Source organism: Anoplolepis gracilipes, chromosome 3 (genome assembly GCF_047496725.1).
Source record: "Anoplolepis gracilipes chromosome 3, ASM4749672v1, whole genome shotgun sequence".
In the NCBI taxonomy this organism is placed as follows: Eukaryota; Metazoa; Arthropoda; class Insecta; order Hymenoptera; family Formicidae; genus Anoplolepis; species Anoplolepis gracilipes.
In genome coordinates this window covers 15,195,965-15,221,639 of record NC_132972.1, presented here as the reverse complement: position 1 = coordinate 15,221,639, position 25,675 = coordinate 15,195,965, and the positions used below count along the sequence as shown (strand labels likewise).

Here is a 25,675-nt window from a genome sequence, read left to right as displayed (position 1 = left end):
GAAAAGAGTTCCGCATTCCTTGCATTAAAAAATAAAAATTGAAAAAATGCCGTACTAACTTCGCGAATTTAGCACGACACTCTCCTCTATGAAGTACTAAAACGAATTGAAAATTATCATTTTTTACAAGAGTTCCCGATAGTTCTAATTGAGATTCACATATAGATACAATTTCGAATCGATATTCCACCAATTAATTTTTAAACAATTTTTAACAATTACGTCCAGCACGACATTTAGTAAAAATGTGTCGCGCTGATGATCTTTGGCAGGTCTAACGGTAGTTCTCGACAGTTCTGCCAGAGTTCTATGCATTAGAATTATTTTTAAAAAGAGTTTCCGTTATTATTTATTTTTTAATCAATTTGCGAATTTTGCACGACACTCTCTCTCGTCTCTAAAGTACTAAAATTACGAAAAACATAATTACATTTAAAACTATATGTAAATTATAAAATGTATTTGTTTTTCAAAATCATGCAAACTTGTATATGTATGTAAATCCCAATTAGAACTATCGGGAACTCTTGTAAAAAATGATAATTTTCAATTCGTTTTAATATTTTAGAGAGGAGAGAGTGTCGTGCTAAATTCGCAAATTGATTAAAAAATAAATAATAACCGAAACTCTTTTTAAAAATAATTCTAATGTGCATAAAAATCTTGCAAAACTGTCGAGAACTGCCGTTAGACCTGCCGAAAGTCATCAGCGCGACACATTTTTACTAAGTGTCGTGCTGGATATAAGTGTTAAAAATTGTTTAAAAATTAATTGGTGGAATATCGATTTGAAATTGTATAAATATGGAATCTCAATTAGAATTATCGGGAACTCTTGTAAAAAATTATAATTTTCAATTCGTTTTAGTACTTTCTTTAGACAGAAGAGTGTCGTGCTAAAGTCGCGAAGTTAGCACGGCATTTTTTCAATTTTTATTTTTTAATACAAGGAATGCGGAACTCTTTTCAGTTTTTATCAAGAACTGTAGAACTATGTAAAGTACTATTAGAACTCTTAGTATATTTTTGATATTTGTAGAATGTCGTGTCAGCTTCACAGACGCCCTATAAGCCTGCACATTATTCTTACACGCCATATACTATGAAACATAATATATGCATTTCGAAACAAAACTAAGCGTTATTATTTGTTAAGCTGCTGAATTAAAACGCGATAAGTAATACCGGTAATTTCGCAAAGCCAAACACCGTCCTCCTCTCGACGAGCGCAATAAATCGTTAAATAAATCGTATCGTGGGTAGGCCGGTCCGATCAATCTCGAGATTGCAAAAATACAACGGTGCAACGAAAGCAGGCATCGCGACAGTGACGTAACAAAAATCGACTTATTGCGTTATAGTCCCTAATTACATAATGCAATATGCATAATGGATGTTTCACGAGAGTGCCCGGCGAACCTGGACGTTTAACCACCACCATCCCCCGGATTGCACGAAGTACAGGCAATGTCAAAGTGGAGAGGGCCCGAAGGAAGTAGAATAAGGCAGACGCGGAAGTGGGAGTGTCGGGGACCATAAACTCGTCGAGTACAGATAATGCTATGTATATAGGGAAGCACACTCTTCATCCTCTTCTGCACCAGATGAAGTGGCGCCGCAACGACGACGAACAACGAAGTATTATACTACGGGAGCGAGGACGGGAATTCTCCGAGACTGCGTTTCGAAAGCTATTATCTTCCAGTCGTAAGACTAGGATAACGGATCCCTCCGTGTGACGTAACCTTATTTCATCCTATTTAAGTTAGCTCGACTTTCCATGGCTTACAGCATTGCTCGGCCGACCGGTTGTATAACTATGCGTCCGGAAGATCACTGTTCTAAGATTCACATCGCGCGACGCGCAACAGTTTTCATCGCCTCCGTTAAAGCGCTCAAAACACGTTTATTACCGGTTTTTAGAATTAAACATAAACGTTGATTTTAAACTGATAATCGATTCTCGATTACGGTATAAAATCCGTTTAATATTCGTCAGCGGTATGTTGGGTTTTTTCAACGAGACGCATAGACTAATGAGAAAAAGTGTGGTTTTATCAAGCAAATCGTTCAATTATTAAATTTAAAATAGAAAGCAGTTGTCTTTTCATTGTTAATAGTTGTTAACAAATTTACCTATACTGACTGTTATGGATTGTGAATATTGAAGAATTAACAGAATTAAAAACATCTTCTTAAATTTAGTAAAATCTGACAAGTTTAAGTCATGATAGTTACGTTTAAAGTGATGACAAAGTTTGTTGTCACCACTTTATATTGTAAACAAGAGAGTGATATTTCTTTCTGTAAGATAGTTTACACAAGAATATGCATCAAATCACGCTGCTATAAGCTACACATGTGTGACATTTTGAGACAAAACGTGTTATCTTTATTCTTGTTTAAATATAGACGATTGCGTTACACGCAAAGCGAAAAGTAAAATCACAAGATCATGCAATCTTCTTATTTGATAGCAACCCTCATTAGTTTGCATAATGAGTTAGCATTAAATTAAAATTATAATTTAAGTTCTGACAATTTTGTTTGAGCAAATATGCTAACAATTTTTATGATAAAATCGATTCAAATGTTATACAACAATACACTCTATGCTCAACAGAGCTATCGTTTTTTTTTTTTTTTTTTTTTTTTGTTACAGAGTTGTCGTTTTTTTTTGTTGATATTGTGTGTACTTACAGTTGGACTCTGAATAAGGATAGCAAAATCAGTGCATCGTTACAAAGCTTAACACGTTTTTTTTGCAAGTCGATAAAATATCGCAATATTTTTTTAGTGTGTTCTTCTCATACAAGTTATTCTCGATATTTTCAAGCTTTTTGTTTCAAAGCTTTGTATTTCATTAAAACTGAAATTGTAATCTTTTTATGTTCAAATTTTAGAAACACTTTGCCATCATTATGCTCGTTGTTAAAAAGTAATGCGATATACACGTATACAAATATAAATATAACATATTTATGTAAAATATAGCATGCATTGTGTAAAATTAAAGCGGTTTGAATTATATTAATACATAGATAATGTCTATACCCTCTCTTTCTCTCTCTTTTATCTCATATAATAATGATACAATAACAAATATATAAACATCGTAAATGAATAAAAAAATTAATAATATGAAATATTGATTGTAATTTGCACGTACAAATTATGCAACCGGGAAACAAGTACACAACAGTTTGACGTAACAAGTACATAATTAACGATATAATTTTAAATATCACGCATAATTTTTGCTTCCTTGAATTATAAAAAGCCAAAGCAGTGTCGTTGTATATCAAAAATACATTTACTACGAGAGAAAAAAAATCTACGCAATTTTTCATCTTATGTTTCGAAGTTTTCATTCTCACATAATCTCACTATAATTAAAATATCTAATTTAAATAATTATATGAGCAAGTCCTATTATTATTAGGCAATTTTACAATGTGTTTATTGCATATCATAGCAAAAACCAGCAGTGGCACTATTCGAGACTGAATATTCTCGAATCAAACATGTATTATCGACAGATGTCACAATCGAGTCGTCGCTAGATCGACATCGTCGAAAAGTGATTTTCGCTGCTAACTAGATAAAAATATTCGCTCTGCAATCCATATGAAATAAACGAGTACCGACGAATTCAATGAAGTGACATTTTAATCGAAAATAACCATAATCTCCTCAATATATTAAACGTGTTTCTGAAACGTATTCTACAAATGTCCTATGCATCCGATGATTTCTTGACTTCACGCGCAATGCAAATAACTGTAAGAACATGGATAACTACAAAACAGAAGCGCGATAACAAGTTTCTCTTATCTTTCGCTTTTACATTTTTATCAGATACGCTTATGATAGGTGGAATAAAAATAATAATGTACGAGGCTCTACTTCGATTATGGCCTCAATGGCTCGCTGCTATAATAGGTTAGTTAATTTTTACAAGAGTGACAATTTTCTTCGAGAGATTTATGCATATTTCAATTTAATTTAAGACACACTCGCAAAATATGTATCTTTAAAAAAAGATAATATTCCACATATTTTTCGACAAACTGATGAAATGTGAACGGAATATATTTGTGTTTTTTTCTGTGATATACAACGAAATATTGTATACCGTAGTGACCCTGTTAGGCATCAGTGTTGGTCTCACAATCGGTTGGACATCGCCTTATTTAGCGCAATTACTCAACGAGGATCCGCCGTTTCCCGTAACACATGAACAAGCATCATGGATAGCCTCTCTATTACCACTTGGACGTCTGTTCGGTGCCGTCATCGGATCTCTCTTCGTGGAATATCTTGGTAGTAAGAGGTCTGTATTATTAACAGGATTACCACTGCTCTTTGGATGGATTTGCATAATTTGCGCCAATTCTGTCACATGGCTGTACATCTTCAGAACACTTTCAGGTAACAATTTTAATTATTACAGCTATTAATTGCCAGCGCTTCTATGCGGAATAAATCGATTTGCCAATATAATCTTTCGCAGGGTGTAATTTTATAATATATTGTCTTTCATTCCTGTATTTAAATTCTATTTCTTCACACACACACACACACACAACATAATCTTTTCCATTTTTTTTTTTTTTATGTAAACTTTTCAAGATCATTGAATTTGTTATATGCTAATATTTCCAGAGATAATACCAAACCTATATAATTTTATTCAAAGTTACATCACACTAATCAGGTATATCAATGGGAATGGTGTTCAGTTGCTATCCGCTTTACATCGGTGAAATTTCGGCGCCATCAATCCGCGGGGCCTTAGTAAGTTTGATCATCAACGGAATAATCTTGGGCATTCTCTTCGGTAATATAATGGGTCCCAATATGTCTATGATGTGTTTCGGAATTATCAGCCTAATATTGACGACATGCTACACAATTGCCTTCCTATTTCTTCCACGATCTCCGCACTATTTCGTGCGACGCAATGATATGGAGAGGTAATTTTTTTATATAATATAAAAAAAATATTAAAAAATTGTTTTACCAATTTGTTATATAAAGTTGTATTCAAACTTGATTATCTAATCACGACTTGCGACTAACGAGTATTTTTCGATCTAATAATAGTATCTTTAAGGCGTGAGATTGATATGACTTGGCAATGAAAAAAAATAAGTGTTTATTTAGGATGATGATTTTGGTTTGATAATCTTTCGTGATGATATTGTGCCTAGTAATTGTGCAATATATTGTATTACAAATTATCGATTAATTTAATTCATAAATTGTCTACTATCTGCCAAATAATCTACAAATATATAATTACTGATATATAGAATGTCACCTTTATTTTTGTCTTGGATATTTTCATTGTTTTTGAAGATAGGAAAAAAAATAGTTTGTTTCGAAAAAGTACAATTTATTAATAATTTCACAAATAAATCATTCTTTTAATTTAATATATTTTGAGCTCTTAAATTTTTTGGTGTTTTCTTAAATAAAATTAACTTTTCAAAAATTTATAAAAATCAATTTTTCTCGATAATCTCTCTTTATGTATAATACTGTTAGGTGATAAAAACATAAATATTTTTTGAGAAGTATTTTATATTTTATTCCGATTTATATTCAAATTCCGGCTAATATCCGCATTTTAATTATCTTTTCATACACATAACGACATAATATACATAATCGCACAAACTTATTCATATAAAAAAATATAATTATATTTAATATTCCATATACCTATGTTTCATCGCGTCGACTATTAAGAATTAATTTAAATAATGAGGAAAAGCCAACAAGGATGTAATCAGGAAACTAGAAAATTTAAAAATTAAGCTATTCAGCAGATACTCATTATCGATGAAATATATATTCAGCTTATATGTAGAACGTAGTTCATTTCTTGACAAAATTAAAAGAAAAACATAGAGATATCGAGAGAAATAGCAAAATAGAAAAAAAATGAAAAAAAAAATTTTTATTGACAATAATTATATATTATAGGTATACTTACGCAAAGAGTAGATTCATCACAAGAACAATTATGATTTAACTGAGATATTCTGTATATCTTAGATACAAATATTTATGTAATTGTTATGTACTTTTGTAATAACTATGTAATATTTTTGTAATAACTTTGTAATAAATTAAAATATTTTTTTTTCGTTTCTTACTAACACAATTCCAGAGCGGAAAAAGCTATTCGATGGTATTTTCCAAAATCCGACATAAAAAGTGAATTGGAAGCCGTAGAACGTTTCGTAAAGTCAACGCCTGCGGTGACTTTAAGGGAACGGTTCGAGCAAATAAAAATGCCAAAAAATCGCCACGCTTTCACGATAATAATACTACTGTTCACGTTTATGCAGCTCAGTGGATTAAACACAGTTATATATTATATGGAGATTATCGTGAGAAAAGCGATGGTCACGTCGATCACGCCTTCGTCTATCGTAATGATTATTAGTACAATTGGTATGTAATTTTTGATATCAATAATGTCATTATTAGTCATTATAATGTCATTAGTTATTATCTTTTTTTATATTACCTCATTAATTCGTGAAACATGTGGACATTTAAAACGATCTAATTTTTAAATTTAAAGATAAATTAATGATTAATTTTGATATACGTATAATAAAACCACAGAATGTACACTAATCTTTTAAACTTCAGTTTTATCCGCTTTGATAAGAATTAAATCGTTTCCATTTTATCCAATTATGACATCCAGGTATCATTTTCGGCTGGTTTGGCGTATACGCCATCGATCGTTGCGGTCGTAGAATCCTGCTAGCGATCTCATCATCCGGTGTGATAGTCGGCATGCTGTCGCTAGGTTTGCACTTTCTTCTATTGGATCTCTATTACGATCCCGGTGATCTCGAGTGGCTTCTCATCCTATCGCTGATAATATTCATGTCATCCTTGTGCTTCGGACTTGTGCCGGTGCCGAGCACGATGCTAAGCGAATTATTTCCATCCGATTTGAAAAGCGTGGCTGGGTTTGTCGCTAGCATTACATCGGCTATTTTCGCATTTGTATCTACCAAAAGCTATCAGCCATTAATAGATATCATGGGGGAGCAATACGTTTTCTGGATCTACGCTTCGATCATTACAATTTGCCTGCTGTATTCACTCACTTTAGTGCCAGAGACAAAAGGAAAAACATTGCAGGTAAATTTATATTATATATTAGTAATAATTTATTAACTGTAATGATTTATATATTGTTACGAAGCATAGAAAGTGTTATCCTAGATTCGATGTAAATGTTGCACATTAATTAAAGACGATGTTAATAGGAAATTCAAGACATGATGGCCGCAGGAAATACGCGAGAAAGGTCGAGACGAGAGAATCATGTTCAAACTGAAGATACTTTAGCAAATTGAATGATTTAAAAATATTCAGGAAATAATAATTAGCAATGTAATTATATAGATCCAACTACCAAAGATGTGTTTAATATACTTTTATAGGTAATATTGATAGTATGTATGGTTTTATTAATATTATAGATTTATTATTATAGCATACATTTACATAAACAATTGCAAAAATAAAAGTTAATAGAAAATAAATGTTTACATTACTTATATATTTATACTGTCATAAAACCAACTAATTACACACATAGAATGACCAAATTGATTTAGTACGCAAATTTCAAATTAGGCTAATGTAATGTTTAAAATCGTGAGAAAAGATAAAACTGTTTGAATTGAAAATACAAACAATAACGTTTTGTTCATTGATAAAGATATTTCGGATTCACGACCGTGATAGGAGTGATTTATAATTTTATTGTAAATGTTTTCAAAGATAAGATTTTTTTTCACAAAATCATAAAACCATGCAATAATGGGTGCTATCTATTTATATACAATTAGTGGCAGAAATCGACACAAGCGTCATTCTATCTTTATTATCACTGGATATTGAAAAAAAGACAATGACGCTTGTGTCGACTTGTATCGCTAAATGGAAAGCCTAATATAACATATTTTACAATGAGAATAACTAATTAAACAAATAAATATATTAGTATATAAGTTAAACTTATTTCAAAATATAAACCAAATTTTTAGAAATGTAAAATGTATGTTTCTTTGTAAATATAAATAAATTAATTATTGACTAAATACATCGAAAATCTTTTATTTTAATATTCAGAATTTATCGATGTCATAAGTTAAACATTAAATGATATAAATTATATCTTATATTTTTAATAAAAAAGTATAAAGCTCTTCATAATTTATTAACTGCTTTATTTTGCAATTCTTGCCAGAAATTTTTAATTCACGAATAAATGCTTTCATATTTCTTTCTGATTTTAATCATATATTGTTATACAAATAAATTTATATGCTTTGTATAGTATATTGTATATTTTTAATAGAATAACCAATTAATTTGTCATTGAATTATATATATATATACGCAAGATTTATATATAGTATATATTAAATTCTTATTAAATTTCTAAATAATTAAAACACCTATATATTTTATAACGTTGTATTAATAAGAAGGGAGAGTACATCTGCGGATATAACTATTCCACTACATAAAATGTTAAATAATTAGTTTAGTAGCGTATTCTTTTAAAGATTAAATATATAAACTCAGATTGTAATACAATTTTCTCAGGTTTCTGTTAGTTATAAATAATACATTCAAGTAAATCGCATGTATAAAGTTATAATTATATTCAAATCGTAATTATATGCTAGTATGTTCATATCGATCACTACATATTAATTTTTATAACTTAATTACATAACTAGTTTTTAGCTAATACTGATTTTTTCTGTTTAACTAATGTTGCTTTTTATGCATATCATGAATACATATTAGATAATTATCCTAGAAACAGTTATAAATTAAAATAAATGAAATTTGAATTTTTAATTTGTACCTTCTCTTTTATACATCTTAATTTTTTTTATAAAAATATTAAAGATTTTGAATTTTAAAATATATAGTGCATAACAGCAGAATATTCATGTAATAAAAAATAAATATTGTTACGTTCTTCAGTCAATAAATATCAAATTTGTCCGTAATAAAAAATTAAAAAAAATACTAACACATAATTTTTATTATTAGTAACGTCTGTCAAATTTAAAGAAATGTACGATTTTCGCAATGACAATTTCTTAACGCACGAAATAATATCTACATATTGATATAGTTTTGAGACATGTTAAATTTCTTCATTTTTATTGAATTTGATAACTGGTTATCAAAATATAAATCCTCTAACGAGTAAAATTCTTCACGTAGTTATTATTCTACTTAACATTTCAAACTATCAAAATATATGATTTCCATACGCAATGATAATACAAAGTATTGCTCATTAAGAAATGCATACATCACTTATCTTAGAGTTAGTGACGTAGAACCTGATTCTATGGCTGTGTTCCAAAATGCACTGCCAGTACTGCCAACATGTTGTCATCTTTGTTTAACGTTCAGTAAATGTGAAAATATGCAAATTTCTATCTTCATTTATTTTTTCTATTATCAAATGAGAATTTGTACTCATGTAAAACGTATTATTTTATTCTCACACGAAATGCGCGACATTGTTACGTTTGACCGCTGTGATATATGTAATAAAATAGAATTGATACATATTAGAATCGAGTAGATGATATCATTTATACTCACGCGCTCTATATAGCTATCAGTAAACAAGGATGACGATATGCTGGCAGTACTGGCAGTAAATTTTAGAACACAGCCTATATCTCGACGATTGTCGAGTAGAATAGATATTCCACACGAAGGCTCAGTCATAAATATGCTGCGGAAAGATCAGCATGGATCATGAGATGGAGGAAAAAAAAATAAAGAAAACAACTTGGCCCCAATGGATCGCTAGTATCGGAGGTGTGTATGTTCACATATTAATATATTCATATTTTATATATGTATATCGATATTTCTCAAACATATGTATATTGTTAATTTTAAAATCTATCGATATTTATACGGGAAATCATTTACGTATATATAAAGAGATATATATATAATCTATTAATGCAGAAAAAAATATAAACAGCTAATAATTTTCCTATTTTCAGTCACTCTTTTGCTGCTGCAAATTGGAATGATGGGAGCTTGGAGCTCGCCGTATATCGCGTATCTAACTTCATCCGAATCCCAAATTCCTATGACAATGGACGAGGCTTCCTGGATAGTTTCACTGTTGAACCTCGGTAGACTAATTGGCGCCATTTCCGGTTCTGTCGCCGTCAACTATCTCGGCACTAAAACAACGATTCTCGTGACCAGTTTACCGATGGCTTTCTGCTGGCTCTTTATAATGGTGGCTAATCGACCGGAATGGCTATATGCAGCTAGGTTTCTAGGTGGCATTAGTATGGGAAAAACATATAGCAGTTTCTCGCTTTATCTGAGCGAAATCGCGGATCCTACTATCCGCGGAGCTCTGATAGTTCTAGGTACGTACTCTATATACTTATATATATTTATAAATTTTTTGTAACATACAATAATTTTTTTCAAATTATGCAAATAATATAGTAAAATGCAATTTACATGTAAATTTAAATGTAAAAATGCAAAAAGTGTTAGATATTGAGATATCTCGATATCTCGCTGAATGACTAACGATTTTATTTATTATGAAAATTTTAGCGTTTAAGTTTTTTCAAATTTGCGTCATAATGATAATATTACGTTTTAATGTTTGATAACAAATACTTATAATGATAGTATGGATTTCTAGTTTATAAAGCAAAATAAGATTTAACATACGAAAAGAAAAATCCAAAAAGTCTAAAGAATTAAAATGTATATTAATGTTAATAGCAGTTGTGACGGTTATACAAAATTAACAAAAAACCTTTGAACTTTTTCCTACAGCGATGGCTGGCTTATCAATAGGCAATTTAATAATATGTATAATGGGTGCATATTTAACGATGGAGATTTCTGCTAGCATATGTCTCGGCCTTTGTTTTATACTGATGATCATCTTCATCTGGTTACCGGAATCGCCGCATCATCTCGTCAAGATCAAAGCGGAAGAGAAAGCCCGAGCGTCGATACTCTGGTATCATCGTGAATGCGACGTAGAATCAGAGTTGCAGAGCCTGAAGAAATTTATCGAGACGAACAATAATTTCAGCTTCATAGACGTTCTAAAAGAATTCAAAATTCCGCGTATCTGGAAAGCGCTAATACTTGTGCTTGTGCTCTTCATGTACAGTCAAATGTGTGGTATGAATAACATCTTGTTCTACATGGAAAGTATTCTGCGAAGCGCCCAAGTAACTGTTATAGAGCCGGCGATAATGGTGATTATTGTCACCGCTGTTGGGATTGTTAGTTCCCTGTTCTCTATGTTGCTGGTCGACAAGTTTGGTAGACGAATCCTAATGTGTGCTTCCAGTTTATGTGTCTCGCTCTCGCTGATCTGTCTGGGTACAGAATTCCAGCTTCTCGATGCGGGATACGATCCGGCCGACTTGCAAGCACTACCAATATTCACGGTGTTGTTCTTCCAAATATCCGTTTTTATGGGCATCCTTTCGATACCTACCGCGGTACTGGGCGAGATATTCCCGCCACATGTTAAATGCGTGGCCGGCTGTTTCAGCAGTATCGTGGCTGGACTAAGTGCTTTCATATCCACGTCGACCTATCAACCTCTAATCAATCTACTTACGGAAAAGTACGTATTCTACCTCTACTTTTGCTTGCTGATAACTGCTGTACCATTTACACTCCTCTGCATGCCCGAAACCAAGGGTAAGTCGTTGCAACAGATCCAGGAAGAATTGACGAAGAAAAGTTAAGTCGAGTATGTTTATTAAATTGCATCAACGCGAAAGTAGTTAAAGTCATGATTTATGAACCTCGCGATAACTCCTTTTCTCGAGTTCATTGCAAGAAATTTTTATAACATATCAAGTAATACTATAATGCGGTCAATAGCAAGCTGATAAATTATAATCTTACGTAATATTTTCACTCGATGTTAACAAAGCAGAAGTATTGTAATATTTTGTCGCAAAAAAAGAAGCTGCGAATTGATGCAAAGTAGTTAATGAATACACAATATTTTAAATTATTACATAATATTATTAGCACACAATTTGTTTTAGCTTATCTTTATATGCATAACATATATTACAATTGTAAAAAATTTTAATTTTTTATTTTGTTGATTGTACTAAAGAATTATTTAATTGTGTAAAGATTGCGTTATAATAATAAATAGAAATAATGAGATATGAAATTATTTTGCGATATAATTATAGAAATTAAAAATAATTCTTATTTGATCTTTCTTTGGAATAAAATTATAATTAAAGTTGCGGAATCTTTTTCACGACTATATATAATATATTTACAAGATTCTTATATTGTATATATTCTTATTTTGTACCAAGTCCCTTCTTGGCAAATTGTTGAATAAATTATTATATATTCTTACTTTGTATAAGCAAGATTCCTATATTGTATAAGAAAATATAATTGTATTATATTTTCTTATCTAACAAAATGTTAACAAAACGATTATGTAAGATACGAAACTATTCCATTTTCGCTATCAATATGTTGCAATTAATTGCATGCGAATCAGCCTAATACATTAAATTATCATCACTTGATAAAAATTAAATACAGTTTCGAAAAAATAGAATTACGAAAGATTGGAAAAGTCACGAACTCTCTAGTTTCACAACATTAAGACGTGATATATAAAATGTAATCTAATAAAAATACTAGTTATTTTCAAATTGAATCCGGTTTATATCTTATAACATAATTAAGTAATAATTGCATAGAATTTTATAAACGGATCTGACGTATCACTCTTGCTTATTTCATTAACTAAAAAACAATATTATTATTTTTTTAACAGACATAAAACATCGTAACGTCCACGATGAAATAAACAGCTAATATTGAATTATATAATTAAAATATAAAATTTAGCCAATATTTAATATTTTACAAGATACGATGTTTCATTTGAACAATTACTAACGCTGACCTTGAGACCGTGAAGCTGTAAATTCGATACTATCTTATCTCGTATAGAGCATTATGTATCATTGAATAAGCAAAGTACAAATTTGTATATAATTGTATTACATTAGCGTGATTAATGACAGTAATTTATAAATAAAAAAGACCGTATTATAAAATTTACATATTAAAAATTACATTGAACAAATTAAGCAAATGTATCATATATGTTTAAAATAATGTAAAAAATATATTAGTGACAAACACAACACAAAAAAAAAAAAAAAACATATTTGGAAAATAATTAAGAATAAAATATAAAAATTGATATTTAATAAATAAAATTTGTATCATTTACATATACTAATTTTCATTCTTTTGCAAGCATTTTATTTATATAATAGATTCTGATAATATTTCATTGAATATTACGAGTGCTCTCTTAATACGTCGACGTGTACTCTCAATTAAAATTTTGAATTCATTATTATAAATGTAATTATGTTGCTAGAGGTGTATAAATCAATAATTGTAACTATCACATTATGGGGCAAATATTGTATATGCGCACCATTAAACCAATTAAATTGGCTTATAAGATAATGCGTGCACATTTGTTTGCATCAAAATTCTCGTGTTTTATTTGCCTAATATAGGTACACTGCGTTTCGCGCATGTAATCGGTAGAATTTTTCTTTGCGAAATAGAGAAAATTCTGTATTCGTGTGATTGAAGGCGTAATAAAAAGAATTGTTCATAAGTGAAGAGAAAGGCGCATTCACGATGTTGTTTAAATAATGCTGTCACGTGTACGCGTATAAAATTGTAAGTAGATTACTCGATTTATTCAAAAATAGATGGAAATTCTCCAAGAGACACTGGTCTTACTTAATTTAGATAATGACGGATATCGTTCTATCTCTTATCTGTCCGCTTTCTTTACGACTTTTTATCCCTTTATTTCGCAAAAGGTTGTTACAGTTTAGTATCCGTAAAACAAAACAAAAAAAAAATATATGTATCATCGTAAAAGCCTTATTTCGTGAAATTAAACACAACGATTTACGAAGTATTTGATAAACTTTAGTCAAGAATTATTTACAATACAATTACATAGTTTTCTATTATTGATAATGTGAATTACGTGATGCGCATTTTAGATTAACAGAACAATTCAAATATTCTATATTATTCTGATACCCAGCTACATCGGGGAAGTTAAAAGCAAACGTATAAATGGAACGCGTCGCTACTGTTTAATCTTTGTTATTGTTTGATTGACTGGCATACAACAATGAACAAGCAAACAGAGGAACTTACTTTACCCAGCAATTACTGCAACTTTCAGCTCAACGAAAATGGTCTCAATCGAGCGCGCGGGACACGACGTCTTTCGTCGCCGCGAGAAAGTTCCACGTTCAAGCCACGTAACGAGCAGAGAGTGTAATTGCCAGCGGAGCGCAAACTCGATTGTCCTCTGAGAAACCTACGTCCGCTCCGGAACTACCAATCACATTAGACTTGTCTGCAAGTAAACCTCGAGACAATTATCCTTCTCTACTACCCAGATATTCATATTTTACGGCAAACAATCACTTCAACAACCATCAAATGGATATGTTATAAGCTTGATGATACAGTATTATTCGATGGTTTATTGTCAAGTTTAGCCAACTCGTATAATTAGACACGATATCTAATCTATTGGGATTATATATATGTAATTAGAACCTCGTTTTTATATAAAGAATTTTCATAAAAATTGATTTCAATTTTCCTATGTATGATTTATATAAGTAAAATAAGATAAATTATTTATATATGCACCAACGACGCTCAGAGAGTTTCTTATTTCGTAAATAAATCATCCGCGACAATTCATTCTGATTACCGTACAGTCACTCGGTATAAATAAAAGGAAGGATTTACCCTCGTCGCATGTCGCTAAAACGAAGACATTCATTTCATTCGCCTAAATCTGTCGCCCGCGTTCTCGCTTAATTTTCGCGAGAGTCATCCCTCACACGAAAGGAGAATATTTCCATTCTCCTATATAAGAATAGTCGGTACTTGAACTGAAAACGAAGTAGGCAATAACGGGAATTCTCTGGGAAGCAGCCGCGAATCAAACTCGGAATCTTCGCATGCAATTTTGCAATGCAATTACCTGTCGCCAACGATCTCCCGCGTTTCCTCCAAGTTCGCCACTCTGCCCTCGGAATTTTAAAATTCAACAAACCTTGAGAAAGAAAAAGTTGCCTTTTCATTCGCTGTCAAAATGTTTCTTTCTCGTTTTCACTGCATGAATCATCTGATCGGTAAGAATCAAAGAAAAACAGCATGCGACGCTGGTTTTGACACACATGTAAAAAATTCATTTTACATGTAATTTTATCGATTAAACATCGACTCCTTTTTCTCCTTTTCTTTATATGCGATGATAGTAAAAATTAACAAAATCGGATGCCAAGCCAAACAAAATTTCTTTCTTTTAGTCTTTTATAATCTAAAAAAAAGAAATTTATGCAATACTTTCTATAATAAAAAATAACAGATGAGTTTGCCATTTTTTATTTATGTAATATTTATTTTTTATTTATTTATTAAATTTATTTATTACGAATATCGATTATTATTATACGTTCATTTCTTGTTGAAAATTATAATTTAATCTGTTCTCATAGTATTATCGTTACAAAACTATCTCTATTTATGAATATTTGTGCCAATCATTTGTCAAAGTTCTAATTTATATTATAAATATATTAGCGATGCAATATAAGTAAAGTTTCATATTTCCTTTACTAAAAGCTAAATCAAAATTCTCACGCTTAATAATGTATGTAATAATTATATAGAGGATTACAGAACCGGGATTAAATTGCCAGAATGGAAATACATTTGTATTGGTTTTGATATCAGTGCATAGAGTTGCGCATTGATTCTAGAAATTTGTCGAAACGCGAATAATTTTCAGATTATCAACGAAAGCGATGTTATATATTAAATTACTACGTATATATGTATTATATCGAAATAAAAGGATAGTTTTAAACAACCATTTTTTACAGGGACATACTGCAAATCCATCCATCGGATCATTTATTTATTGCGAAACAAATGCAAATCAATCATAGGAAGGATAATTTCCACTGCAAAGAAGCTTTTACGTAATAAAAAATAAAAAAAAGGTAATTGCATACGATTGATACAAAGGTTACTGATTTTTTGCAAAAAAAAAAAAAAAAAAAACGGTTTTCATTGCAAAGCGTTTCAATGAAACAGAACGAAAGAACAAGAAGGGAAGAGGGAGTGATAAACACTCTGATGAAAAATGGTCGATCCACTATCATAACTCTCAGCAAATCGTGAAAAGCAGTTTGGTTTATTCCGGGCAGATCGATGATTTGCGCAGCTAGTCATGCACATCGTACTACAGTTATACCATTTTTACAACTAATGGTCGACAGTATAACCATGTGTTGCTCTCAATAACAACTTGACACAATTAAAATTAGATTAATGATTTAACATTCAATCAACTTGATCAATGTGATCGTTTCTGTTTTTGAACTTTATGGTCATAAAAGCTATATTTTTATATATTTTTATATATTTTTAATTAATAGCGATAACTGAAAACATAAAAATTTGTTAAGATGATTTCCAACTAAAAATCTTTTACTTTTACTCTTTTAAATAAAATAAAATTTTTTTTTTTAGAAATTCGTGAACTTTTGCTAATATGTATAACAGCTATAACAACTTTCGTAACAGAGAATAGCATTAAATTAAATTCATCACAGTATTAAATAAATTAAATGAAAATAAATTAATCCACAATTTCACCAAAATATATCTATGTTGATCGATGATACATTTTCAATCGTCGATGCAAGCACAATCAATACCACTGAATAGTCAACACACACTGAAAATAAGAAAAAAAAAATAAAAAAGAGTACGTACATGATTGTACATACACATTGACTAGTATACATGAATATTTATACAAGGGAAATGAGGCTATAGGAAACGAGCAAAAGCGAGGATTCGCGTGGGACTGATAGTCGGCCCGACAGCATTTTTTCTCATTCCAATATTCCTTTCTGGTCCATTTCCACTGTACTTTTTCTTAGTTTGTTCCACGTACTCTTTATTTTTTCCATTCCCACCAATCTCTTTCGTACCATTCTTTTCAGTACAAGCCAAATATGTCATTATTTATATTGCGAGTAAATGCATATCGCGAGTAGCTTTCCCCCTTAAACTTTTTTCGAAGAACTTTGTATTTTAAAAAGAACTTTTATTTTACGAATACAAAACTACCCACGTTCTTAAAAGAAACTTGATTTTTTATAAAAGTATTTAAAGCTCTTTGCGTGTATATATATATATATATATATATATATATATATATATATATATATATATATATATATAGTAAAACACACATATATATGTAGAATGTGCTAAATAAAAATTTTGATACATACTCTTACGCGATAAAAAAATTATATTTGGAATTATATATTATTCTACACGGAGAAAATTTTATATTAAAAATTACTATGGTATGTAGTAACTGTGGACTATTAGAAACATTCCAAGTTAAAATGCTATGTAAAACTGTAAAAAAATTGACATAATTTACGTAAAAATTACATCAATTATGTCACTTTTTACAGTTTTACATAGCATTTTAACTTGGATTGTTTCTAATAGTCCACAGTTACTTTATACCATAGTAATTTTTAATATAAAATTTTCTCCGTGTAACATTGAGTGTTTTAGAGTTTTTTAAATTGATTATATACAATAATAATATGTAAATAGCTAAAATATATATATATATATATATATATATATATATATACACTATATACATTATTTATATATTATTATTGTATTGTATATAATCAATTTAAAAAACTCTAAAACACTAAATGTTAAAATAATATATAATTCCAAACATAATTTTTACATCGCGCAAAATTATGTATCAAAAATTTTATTTAGAACAATCTACATATATATATATCTATTTTATTAAATGTTTAAAGAATTTATCTATTTGATTTATCTATATAACTCTATCAATTATGCGTTCCTAACTTACGAAGGAAACTTGTAGACGATCCATCTTAATTTACAGTAGACGTGCACAGGTAATTAGCCCAATTAATATCAGCCATCGGAACTTACGATGATTGACTGAACTAATGAACAATCGTGATTAACCCAATTAACGTTTCGGCGTTGAGCCTTTTAATGACTACGGTCATCAGCAGTCAAGGTCAGTGTAATCTGTAATTATTGTTTTCGAAAAACATAATCTTTATTGACTTATATTTTCTATTAACTCATATTTTCATTTCATTCCTTCTATTCAGTGGATGTAATTATAAGTGAAAATTGATTGCTGCAAATTCGCACAGAATTCAAGCAACGATTTATTCGTCGATATATACAGAAATCTCTAATAAAGTTCTCTAAATATAACTAAAAATTTTTGATACAATTATTTTTTCAAGAAAGATTATATCTTTGATGTAAACATAATCAAAGTTGCTATTTCTATTGTACAATTGATATTTGTTCTTCTTCATGATTATAGAAAGAATTAGCGAATTTTGAAAAAATTTTCAAAGATTTTTAAAAGTCTCAAATCTCATTTTTAAAAATCTTTTACATCCAATCTATAAAAATTATATCTTATAAACTATATATTAACAAGTATCAAATATAATATAATTTTCCTTAACGTACGTTTCCCTAACGGGCACTAAAATCTTAAGTACAACGATATAATTCTCTCATCCACCCCTCGTCCTATATAACTTTGTTGTGATAATACCACGGCGAAAATGAAATTCGGATTAAATTTGTACAGCTACAAGTTTCGAAATAGACTGCAGTGTCGAAAAGTACATTGCCGTTGCTCGTGCAACGAATAAGTCTCCCGTCGATGTTGGAAAAGATTCGCAAGTACAATAGAAAGAGTCAAACGTAGACTAGAGAAGCGAGCGTAGACTAGAGGATGCAAGAGTCATTGTAGTCTCAGTACGCCGATTCGGTAGACCCTGTGTATCCTCTATACGCGATTTTCTTCCTGGACGGAAAGGAGGCGAAGTGCGGGTTACGATACCAACGGGAATATCCCTTTAGTCACGCTGCACGACTTTTCCTCCTTTTCTTTATCTCTCGACTTTCTCCGCGCGCATCGTCGATGCACCGCGGCGAGATGAAATACGACTAGTACTCCCACGAGAGTGTCAGTGTCGAACACTCTTGAGATTACACGGTCTCTCGAGAAGATTCTCTCACGAAAATATCGAAATAACTTCCAAATACAATCGAGCAAAAATTCGTTACCGAGAACAAGCTAAGTCTGCGATGAATAATAACGAATCATGGGAATACATGCAGAAATCAGAACAAAAAAGTAGTTTGTATCCGACGACAGCCACGATAAAGGCGCATTTTTATTAAATTGCATTTTTATGTAAAAATCTCATTATATATCTATTAAAATATTTGCTGCAAGTTTCGAGTTTCAGTCGGAAATGCGAGGAAAGAATCGATTATTTCTAAAAATTGTATAAATCAAGAACAAAATATATTAAAGGGATATAGTATATTGTATATATACACAGAAAAAAAGAATATTCTTATTTTGACAATATCTTTAGTTTCAAAATGTAAATCTTGAAATGAGATTTATTGCGTTAAACAAAGAAAATTTGCTTGGATGAAGACAATTTTATATAGTTCACCCAAGAAAAATATATTCTTGTTATTTAAGAATAATTTTCTTGAATAGAGAAGAAAAAATGTTGGATAGAAAATAACACATATTCAAATCGAAGATGATAATTTTTTTAGAGTTAAAATAATTATTTTATTCTTGAAATGACAATCGTAGTATTGAAATAAGATTATATAATATTGTTAAAATTTAAGATTTTTAAATTCTTCCAAGAAGATTATAAATTGTTGCGTATATATGAGACAATGAACGCGTTCATATGAATATATAAGTTTTGATTTGACACTTACTTTTTTTCCGTGTATATATATAAATATATATATATATATATATATATATATATATATATATATATATATAACTCATAAAAACTGTAAGCATTTCCAGCACCTAGGAAACGAATTACTACGTTATAGTGAGTAATAAAGGAGAAAGAGCAGGAAGAGAGCTTCGCTTCCGCGAGCTTTGAGGCCGTAGCGGCAACCGCGTTGCAGCACAGATGGAGTCTAAGGAGACGGCCAAGGTTCACCACTTGTCTCTCGAGAGCTTTGCTTGCCACTAGACTCTCGAGCACTTGGTTAACACAAGGTAATTCCGTTGCGATGTAACGTCTTTGAGAAGGCGCGCTTGTTCCTAATATTCTGAGATAATCTCGAAGAAAATTAAATAGTAATAAACGTTGCACTTTACAGCAGAGATAAAATTCGAAACTGATAAAAGAGTATTAAATATAATATGGCTTAAGATACAGTTGCTTGATTTTTACTTTGATTTTTACTGCAAACGGACTGACAAATATTTTCGCTCTCATTTATGTTTAAATAAATATAAAAACAAAATATAAATTTAAAAATATAAATTTAAATATATAAAAACGTAGCATATCAAAAATATTTTTAAAAAACCAACAAGTGCACATCAAGTGTATACAATATAGAATAAATAAGTATAAAATATATAGCACTATATTTTTAAGCTCTTTTCATATTTTTTATTTTCATTATTTACGCATTGTATATACTGAGTTTTAATTATCGGTGATTAGAGTGATTAATTTTGCATGAGAAAATATATTGTGGAATAACAATTCACTCCCCAATTTATAGCAGATTCGAATAATTTATATTAAATAAAATATGACTGAGGTAGAAATGCACAAATAAAAATAAGCAGATTTGCAACTTATATACACAATATGCTCGGAAAAATAATAAAAGCACAAAAATAATAAAAACACGGAAAGAAAAAGAATACGAACGAGCAGTTTCATATGCTGTATATGTTCAAAATGTTTTACATGCATCCGCACGTGTTGCGGACTCACGTTTAACTTTCCAAGCTGAGCGCCGAGCATCAAATCACAGAACCCTTGAGGCTACAGTTTACTCCGTCCGACGCGAGAAACGCGCCCACTTCCGATTTCGGGATTCAAAGGAAAGCACAGCATAAGAGCAAATATGACCCTCCACACGTTACCGCAAATAAATATTTGAAGTAATGTACTCACAGCGTATATATGGCATTGGCTATAAGAGAATATATGAATATATATCTCGCTATACATGAAAACGATATAAACTCGACGTAATAAAATAATAGACTATTATTAAATTAATAAATCGATTAATAAATCATGCTTTTAAAAAATTTTTTTAAAATCATATAATAACAAAAATGTCACAATACAGGAATATACTACATGTATGTGCTCATGTGCGCTTTTCGCAAGATTAGAAATACAACATCTTTCTACTTTGAAAAATGAACAAATAGAAACGTCTCTCGCAATAAGTTCCAATGCTTCACAAGACTACACTTAACTATACTTAAAGATTCTTAGCAAGTTAAATTTTGAAACTCACCTTAATTTATTATTTATAATACAACTTTATTCTTAAAGAAGTTTCGTAGTTGTTATTTTATCGAGGTATTATATTTTTATTTTGAGTTTCCCATATATATATATATATAAACTGTTGGTAAAAGAAATTTATTTCTTGAAACCTAATCTAAAATATAAAAAGTTCAGAAAATAATAGAAATTTCACTATTAAAAAAGATTAAAGAAAAAGCTATTGTAACAGAAGAATAGTAATTGTGGATTAAAAAAAAAATATGTAATACATAAAATTAATCTACATTCGTGTGTACTGACTTTCAGGGGCGTGCAGCACTACGTGTAGTACGAGTGTAGTCCAGTCTTGATAAACCGATTAAGGGATCAAATTCGAAGAACAACGACAGTGAATAAAAGGATGGATAAGTGTCATAAATGAGATGAAACTGGGAAGAAGAAATGAAAGAGCTCTGTGAAAAACGTGACTGGTTTATTCCAGTTTATCCCACGGCTTTTTCACTCCGTGAATTCGCCTCGCCAAACTTATCTATCTCCTTGTAGAAATCTCGCCGAATCTTCCCAAGAGAGGATTTAGCTAGGCGCGATAAAGCGAATCCACAGTTACGCCCGCGAGCCGCGCGAATTATATCGTTCGGCTTATCCGGAGAACGCGAAGAAATTATTGCAATGTTGTCGCAGCCGACCACAAGAGCGTCTTCTTTCTCCTTAAAGTCAAGTTATTGCCCAGTAAATCGTTCAGTAAAGCCGGAAAGCCGAACAATTGTTGATGTACGAATGTCTATGACATGGGAACATCACAGAGATATGTATATATTATATATAAATGGCAGCTTTTAATTTGTAAGAACGCACATTATTCAAGAAAAAAGTTTAAATTGTATATTTTTCAAAACTGTCAATATGTCGAGAAGCGCTGAAAAGTACGTTGTTGATGACATAATTTTGCTCATTCTTACTGAAAAATATTTAAAACGAGTTACGCAGTGTAAAAGGCGATCAGTTGAAGCTTTTGACGAGCTTCTGTTGTGAGCTTCAAAATGTCTGATGAGACCCGAGTGCTCGTTTATTATTGTTACGTGTTCAAGTGACGAAGGTTTCACGCCGTTCGACAAGCCCTATGCGCGCGTTAAGAGACTATTGAATTTCAAGAATGCTGGCGTTTTAGTTAAAGAGCATCTATAGTTTTCGCGAAGAAAGGACTTCGCGCTTTAGAGATTGGATCTGATGAATAAAATGTTACGCTTGGGCGCCTCGACATCCTAGAATCTCTCTGTGACAGATCTCTCTTGTGCCAGAGGCACGTGAGAGAACTTGAAGATTATATGAGAATTCTGCATGTACAAAATAACGAACGTAAAAAGAAGTTTAACAGCTGTGTCTTTCACTTTATGTCGTATCAATTTAATTGAAATTTTCCGTAAAAATAAGTAAAAATTCTTCTGAAAAAAAATATCGAGAAAGTTTTACTAAAAAAAATTAATCAAATTCAACAGATATATTCTTATAATTACTACTGATTAATGTATAAAAAAAAAAAGAAAATCTTGAAAGAGAAATATGTGCCATATACAAATGCAGGAATCGTATCATTTTTATTATGTATTTTACGAGACGCTAGCCATCACACAATTGCACAACGACAATCGCTATTTATTGCGCAAATCCGTTAACGCACCAGTTATCGTCCGAGCACGGCCCTCGAATGTTTGTATAGTCAATGATACGTCGCGGCAATTAACGTGGTTGAATAATCAATACAGTTTAACTTTAATTCTGGCGAATTTCGTGCTGCATTCGGCCTTTCGGATCCGTTCGACTGTTCGGTCATTATCGATTCATTGTGAGATAAAAATTGCCACAGAGGCAGTATTTCGAGAAACGTGAGAAACTTCTATATACTCGTTAAAGATTGTATTGTACGCATACACACACTATCGTATTCGCACATTTAAAACTTTTTGCGCAATGTTTACCGCTAATTTTAATTTCAAATAAACAATTTCATATAGATGTTACATATTGTTTCAATCGATACATTTTGATGCACGCGACGATAAAGAAAATGGATTATTCAAAAATTATTAAAATGCGACAAAGAAAAAATGTAATTTATAATTTCGCAATTTATAAATTCATAATCCGTTCAGAAAATAAAGTTAAATATATTACGATTCACATCTGATACTGTCTACTAAAAAAAATATTACGTCCAATCACACATATAAATGTGACAAAGATGATAAAAGCATGTTATAAATAATTAAATATGTTCAAAAGCTTTCTGAAAGCACACGAAATATTTCCAACATAATGTTCCTGAACAGTTTCGAGTTTCACCGCACGTGCGAGTACGAGAGACATTTTCTATCCCCAGAGGTACGTCAAAATTGCAAAGTTTTGAGTTGGCGAAAGTACTCAGACCTTTTTCACGCGACCCAAGGATCGTATCTCATCGCTCGGATGGGTCCTGCTATCAAAATGATTAGGTTTGACAAACGTGATAAGCAAGGTTTTCCTCGTCATCGTGTCCAGTAATATTCTATTTTTTATGTTATTCCTTTCTCTAATATTCTACTTCGTGTTATTTCTTGTTATTCCTTATCTAATGATCTATCAGTTTAATTGTCTATAAGTTTAAATTTAATATTTGCGCATACATATTTCCGTATATTTATTTACAACCTACAATATCAAATTTTATATATAAATTATCAATAATTTATCTCTCTCTCTGATTGCCTTTTTGCAGATACTGAAATATTCCCTTTCTCAAATAAAATAGCTTAACAATGCGATATTTTTAGATTATTTTGAAAGATGTCTCGAAAATATTTTAAAAGTAACATTAAAATATGTTAGGATAATAAATGTAGAAAAACGTGAATCTAGTTCAAAATTTTAGTAAATGTTGCATTGTCACATGCACGATGATATACAGTTACAATTTCAACGTATGTACATAATAGATGTATGTATGTGATGAAAATGAGGAGACTCGCCAGCGATACCTAAAATTATCTGATGATAGGAATCAAACGATGTTGGAAATTGTCCATACAAAATTGTTCCCTTGAGTAATAACTTCCAATTTTATACATTTTATACGTGCATAAAATATACGCGGCATTTAATCAAGAACTACAAATAAATGATGTGCATGTGTAATACAATTTTTACAATATAAAATCGATGTAACTTTTTCAGAGTACGGGAAAAATATAGCTCGCCATAATGTCACAATGATCAAACACTGCTGAAACTGCAGCTACATGGGCGTTAAGCGACAGACACGTCGTCGTGAATTGCTTTTCGATTTTTCACAGCCTTTCTTTCTTTTTTGAATTTTTTCACTTCTCCATGTTTTCGATCTTCCGAGACATCGTTTATTTTCATTTTTTTTTTTTTTTTTCAAAAATGATAATCCAGGATCTTCATCTTTTGACATACTTTTACTTTATTTCTTAAATTTCTTGCAATTTGCGATACCTGTTAAAGTAAAAATCTAACATTTTATTATATAAAGATTATTAAATTTATATATTAAATTTTATTATATTAAGAATTCTCGTTTAGACACGCACTAAGTGCATCTTAGCTTGGAAAATCTCTGAAAAGCGACAAGAAATTCTTGCCACCATTACCGCAGGGCATCGTTGCCGTCGTATTTTTTCGCGTAGCAAGTACCGAGCGCAGTTATCTGTCTACCTATCTATGTTCTTCTCCACTACTCTGTAGCCCCTTCATCTTTCGACATCTCTAACGATTCGTACCTTCCCAGCCAGATTCTTCATTTCCTGCTACTTCCTCACCGTTTCTCTTTCCTTCAGACTACCAGCGACCTAATAAATATCTTTTTCCCTCCGAGAGACACGAAGATTCGCTTTCTTCGTCTTTCGATCTTCTTCTTTCGGATCGTCGCCTTCGAATCCCACGAGCTGCTGCCTCTTCGTTACTACGTCGTTGCGGGCAGCGTCTGGTCCAGGAAACTCCTTCGGAAATCCTTCAATGAAATTCTCGAGAGTCGGAGTCCGAAG

The 25,675-nt window shown here is 30.9% G+C and overlaps 2 protein-coding genes across 8 annotated transcripts in view; one reads left to right on the top strand and one right to left on the bottom strand.

Moving 5' to 3' along the window:
• The window catches only part of LOC140663681 (disks large homolog 1-like), a 265,116-nt gene that overhangs the window by 222,259 nt on the left and 17,182 nt on the right, over nt 1-25,675 (bottom strand). The window lies entirely within an intron of this gene.
• LOC140663524 (uncharacterized) lies at nt 3,852-11,834 on the top strand. Its single transcript, XM_072887754.1, is given in 10 exon segments — nt 3,852-3,942; nt 4,141-4,431; nt 4,718-4,976; nt 6,179-6,465; nt 6,728-7,173; nt 7,302-7,382; nt 9,692-9,780; nt 9,782-9,900; nt 10,095-10,475; nt 10,900-11,834. Coding segments are annotated over 10 exon segments (2,964 nt in total). The 5' UTR covers nt 3,852-3,866.